This window comes from Nicotiana tabacum, chromosome 12 (genome assembly GCF_000715075.1).
Source record: "Nicotiana tabacum cultivar K326 chromosome 12, ASM71507v2, whole genome shotgun sequence".
NCBI classification, from domain to species: Eukaryota; Viridiplantae; Streptophyta; class Magnoliopsida; order Solanales; family Solanaceae; genus Nicotiana; species Nicotiana tabacum.
In genome coordinates this window covers 53,647,706-53,652,886 of record NC_134091.1, presented here as the reverse complement: position 1 = coordinate 53,652,886, position 5,181 = coordinate 53,647,706, and the positions used below count along the sequence as shown (strand labels likewise).

The following is a 5,181-nucleotide window of genomic DNA, read 5'->3' as shown; positions in this document are numbered from 1 at the left end:
CGTGAATATGGCCATTTTGATGACTCAAATGAGTATCCTCACCAAGAAGATTAATGAATCAGGCTAGAAGCAGGTACACATAGTTGATATGACTAATGGAGGATTATCCACTACATACATTAACCAACCATATGTGTGCTCGTGGAGCGGTGAAAGTGACGGCCAGAGCTACCAAGAAAATCTGAACTATGTGAGAAAGTTTGGGGGCCAGAGACAAGGTGGGCAGAATTGGGGACAACAAAATCAGCAGTATAGACCAGCACAACAATAACAATAAAAATCCTAGAGTTATACGACCAGAGGGTTAAGTTGTACCGTTTCAAAGGCAACAGGATACAATTAGTAGAATCAATAGTTAGGTTATCAACAACCTCAGCAACATTAGAAAGAGAGACAAGATGATAGGTTGTTCGAAATTAAAGGAATGTTGCAAAAACTCATTTGGTCCAACGGGAAGATGGAATAAAGGGACCACCAGTTGCAAGAAAAGGTAGTATCACATGACTCAGTTATCAAAGGCATTGAGGTTCAATTAGGCAGATATCCATGGCTCTTAATAATCGTCCACAAAGGAAATTACCTGCGGACACACATATCAATCCGAAGGAGCAGGGCCCGAAGCAGCTGATGACTCTGAGACTGAGAAGTGGTAGAGATCTTGATCTAGAGCAAGAAATTACTCGAGAAAACAGACCAACTGAAACACTTGTGCCAGTACCACTTGATATAGATGAGTCAATTGATTTAACATAGGTAACAATACAACACGCCCAAGAGGAAACAGGCAAAGAAAAAGAGGTCGCAAAGGACACTGAGAAAGTGCAAGAGAAGGTATCAGAAAAAGTGTCTGAGTAGGATTCAACTCAAGTCACAGGAAGGAAGCGGCCTCCAGCATCCTTCCCGCAGAGTTTGGCTAAAAATCAGAAGGATGAGTAGTACAAAAAATTCATGGAGATGTTGAAGCAGATTCAGGTAAACATTCCTCTGATAGATGCCTTGCGAGAGATGCCAGGTTATGAAAAAATGATAAAGTACTTGATGTCTCGCAAGTTTGATTTTCAAGACCTGGCCACTTTGACACTGATCCAAACTTGTAGTGCTGTGGTGACAAGACCAGTAGCTGAAAAGCTACCCGACCCTGGAAGTTTCACAATTCCATGTACCATAGGTAGCTATGCATTCGCAAAAGCACTGTATGATCTTGGGAAAGCATAAACTTGATGCCCTTGTCTATCTATAAAAGGTTAGGCATGCAAGGCCCACATCTATATTGCTACAGTTAGCTGACCGAAAGGTGAAGAGGCCATTAGGTATACTTGATGATATACTGGTGCAGATCGAGAAATTTGTGTTCCCTACAGATTTTGTGATTCGGGACTGTCAGGTGGATGAAGAGATTCCCATAATTTTGGGAAGGCCATTATTGGCCACAGGGAGAGCTCTGATTGATTGTGAAATTGGGGAGCTAAATATGAGACTAAATAAGGAAGAAATAACATTTAATGTGCAAAAGACTATGCGGAGACCCAGTGAGTTTACCAATTGCTCTTTGATTGAAGTAATGGATGTGATCATGGAGGAAGAAGATGAGGCACTTCATGAAAAAGACCCTCTAGCAGTCTGCCTTATGAACTTAGAAGAGGTAGACAATGAGGACTTGGCCGAGTGGTCTTGGCTCTTGAAGGCCAAGGATACTGGAAAAGAGAGCCCGAATTCTAGCCTTTACACATAGAAGAAAGAAATACCCCTCCAGCTAAGCCATCGATCGAAGAGCCACCACAGTTGGAGCTGAAACCGTTACCATCTCACCTCAGGTACACTTTCTTAGGACCGAACTCGACTTTACCCGTTATTATCTCATCTGGTTTGTTAGATGTATAGGTAGAACAACTTTTGTAGGTTCTAAAGGAGTGAAAACTGCAATTGGTTGGACTAATGCAGACATAAAGGATATCAGCCCAACTTTTTGTATGCATAAAATTCTACTGGATGATACAAACCTTCCATAGAACATCAAATAAGGTTGAACCCCAACATGAAATAATTGGTGAAGAAAGAAGTGATCAAGTGGTTAGATGCAGGAATCATCTTCCCCATCTCTGACAGCAACTGGGTCAGCCCATTTCAGTGTGTGCCAAAGAAGGGTGGAATGACTGTAGTACAAAATGAGAACAACGAGTTAATCTCAATAAGAACAGTCATGGGATGGCAAATCTGTATGGATTACAGAAGGTTGAACAAGGCCACCCAAAAAGACCATTTCCCGCTGCCATTCGTTGATCAGATGTTAGACATATTGGCAGGGAGGTCCCACTTTTGCTTCCTCGATGGATACTGGGGTTGTAACCAGATCTCTATTACCCCGTAGGATAGAGAGAAAACGTCGTTCACCTATCCATATAGCATCTATTATTTTCGGAGAATGTTGTTTGGCCTATGCAATGCACCCGCCACATTCCAAAAGTGCATGATGATCATCTTCACAGATATGGTAGAGGACATAATGGAGGTTTTCATGGATGATTTCTCAGTGGTGGGGAACTCATTTGATGATTGCCTTATGAATCTAAGAAGAGTACAAAAGAGGTCCATGGAGACCAATCTGGTGTTGAACTAGCAAAAATGTTATTTTATGGTATGGGAAGATATAGTCTTGGGATACCTAGTGTCAACCAAGGGCATTGAAGTCGACCGTGCTAAGGTTGATGTGATAGAAAAGTTGCCACCGCCCACTTTCGTAAAAGCAATAAGAAGTTTTTTGGGTCATGTTGGTTTTTACAGGCGATTTATAAAAGATTTTTCCAAAATTGCTATCCCTTTGTGTAAACTGCTTGAAAAAGATCACCCCATTGTGTTTTTTGATGATTGCATGGTAGCTTTTAGGAGTTGAAGAAGAAGCTGGTGACTGCACCCATCATAGTTGCACCTGATTAGGAGAAACCATTTGAACTGATGTGTGATGCAAGCGACTATGTTATGGGAGCAGTTCTTTAGCAGCAAAAAGAGAAAGGCATGCACCCAATCTACTATGCAAGTAGAACCTTGAGTGGTGCCCAACTGAACTACACCATGACTGAGAAGGAGATGCTAGCAGTGGTGTTCGCATTTGACAAATTCAGGTCATACTTGATAGGCTCAAAGGTAATTGTTTATATTGACCATGCTGCTCTCAGGTACCTAATTGAGAAAAAGGAGTTAGAGCCGTGTCTGATTCGATGGGTGCTACTGCTGCAAGAATTTGACTTGGAGATCCGTGACCAAAAGAGAACGGAGATCCAAGTGGCTGATCACTTGTCTAGGCTGGAAGGAGCAGAGAAGAAGGTTGAGGTGGAAGTGATTGTGGAGAATTTCCCAGATGAAAAACTATTGGCAAAGAGCCTTGAGGTAGCGCCATGGTATGCAGACATTGCAAACTACCTAGCGAGCGGTATTGTCCCCTATGACCTTTCCTCTGTCCAAAAGAAAAAGTTCTTCTGTGACTGTCGCATGTATTTTTGGGATGAGCCTTATCTATTCAGGATTTGTGTTAATAACATAATCTGGAGATGTATTATCCTTGAGACAGATCTATCTTTTGTTTTGCAAGTGTTTCACGCGTCCCTATATGGTGGCCATTTCCAGGGAGTAAGGACAATTGCGAAAGTGTTAGAGTCGGGCTTCTACTGGCTGACATTGCTCAAAGATGCGCACTTCTAGGTGAAGGGTTGTGATGGATGCCAATGGATCGGGAATATATCCCGTAGACATGAGATGTCCATGAACCCAATTCACGAGGTAGAAGTATTTGATGCATGGGGAATCAATTTCATGGGGCCTTTTGTCAGCTCATATGGCAATAAGTACATACTTGTAGCTATGGACTATGTGTCAAAATGGGTGAAAGATGTGCCACTCCTTACAAATGATGTAAAGGGAGTCATTGGTTTTTTTAGAAAGAATATATTCACCTGTTTTGGTACTCCAAGGGCAATAATCAGTAATGGAGGCACTCACTTCTGCAACCGAGCCTTCACAAAGTTGTTAGAAAAATATGGTGTTCGCCACAAGGTTGCCACCCCATATCATCCACAAACAAGCGGGTAAGTGAAAGTGTCGAACAGAGAAATAAAGAGTGTATTGACAAAGACCGTGAATGCTACAAGAACGGATTGGGTGAGGAAGTTAGATGATACACTTTGGGCCTATCATACCACTTTTAAAATGCCAATTGGCATGTCACCATATAAAATGGTGTTTGGGAAAGCATGTCACTTACCCGTTGTTGGAGCATAGAGCTTTGTGGGCATTGAGGCAACTGAATCTCGACATAGAAACTACGTGTACAAGTAGAGTCACAGAGTTGCATGAGCTTGATGAGTTTCGTTACCATGCTTTTGAGAGCACAAGGCTATATAAGGAGAGAATGAAGGTGATACATGACAAAATTATTCTTGAGTGAAATTTTAAACTTGGAGATGTGGTATTACTATATAACTCAAGATTGAAATTATTTTCAGGTAAGCAGAAATCTAGATGGTCGGGACCATTCAAAGTAGTGCAGGTGCTCTCAAATTGAGCTATAGAAATTGAGTCCGAGGATGGGACGAACAGGTTTAGAGTGAATGGGCAAACGTTGAAACAGTACCTTGGAATGAGTGAAGAAAATGGAGAGAAAGATGTGATACAATTGAATGAACCCCAATATGCGAGCGAAGTATAATCCGAAAAGTCTACATCGTGCCGCGACGTTAAATGAAGCGCTTCCTGGGAGGCAACCCATGGTTTTGTTGTAATTCTTCGTGCCGCGGCGTTAAATCAAGCGCTTGTTGGGAGGCAACCCGATTTTCTTATTTTCTTATAGTTGTTAGTTAGTCAAAAAAAAATGTGTGGAAGCAGCAGCAAAGCCAAGCTCGCTTCGTGAGATCGAGGCCAAGAATGTTGAGGATCAAAATTGTGGGAGCAGCTAAGTGTGTCTCGTTTCGCGAGACTGAGACTAAAAATGTTAAGGAGCAAAATTGTGGGAGCAGCAAAGTGTGTCTCACTTCGCGAGACCAGGACCGAAAGAGAGAAAACGAAAATAGAGTGGGCAGCAAAGAGTGTCTCACTTCGAGAGACCGGGACCGAATAAGAGAGAAAAAAAATAGAGTGGGTAGTGAAGTGTGTCTCACTTTACGATACCGGGATCGAAAGAGAGAAAAATAA

The 5,181-nt window shown here is 42.1% G+C and overlaps 2 protein-coding genes across 2 annotated transcripts; both read left to right on the top strand.

Moving 5' to 3' along the window:
• The first annotated feature begins 948 nt into the window (after positions 1–948).
• Positions 949–1,732, top strand: LOC142167163 (uncharacterized). Its single transcript, XM_075227322.1, has 2 exons — positions 949–1,193; positions 1,249–1,732. The coding sequence occupies exons 1-2, from the start codon at positions 949–951 to the stop codon at positions 1,730–1,732; spliced, it is 729 nt and encodes a 242-aa protein (XP_075083423.1).
• Positions 1,733–3,069: 1,337 nt separating this feature from the next.
• Positions 3,070–3,696, top strand: LOC142167162 (uncharacterized). The gene has a single exon (XM_075227321.1). The coding sequence runs from the start codon at positions 3,070–3,072 to the stop codon at positions 3,694–3,696; it is 627 nt and encodes a 208-aa protein (XP_075083422.1).
• Positions 3,697–5,181: the final 1,485 nt, after the last annotated feature.

Bases quoted from the DNA above. Each gene is read 5' to 3' on its own strand.
- LOC142167163 (XM_075227322.1), top strand. From the start codon at position 949: ATGGAGATGTTGAAGCAGATTCAGGTAAACATTCCTCTGATAGATGCC. The intron at 1,194-1,248 runs GTATGATCTTGG...ATAAAAGGTTAG, and splicing joins TATGCATTCGCAAAAGCACT to GCATGCAAGGCCCACATCTA.
- LOC142167162 (XM_075227321.1), top strand. From the start codon at position 3,070: ATGACTGAGAAGGAGATGCTAGCAGTGGTGTTCGCATTTGACAAATTC.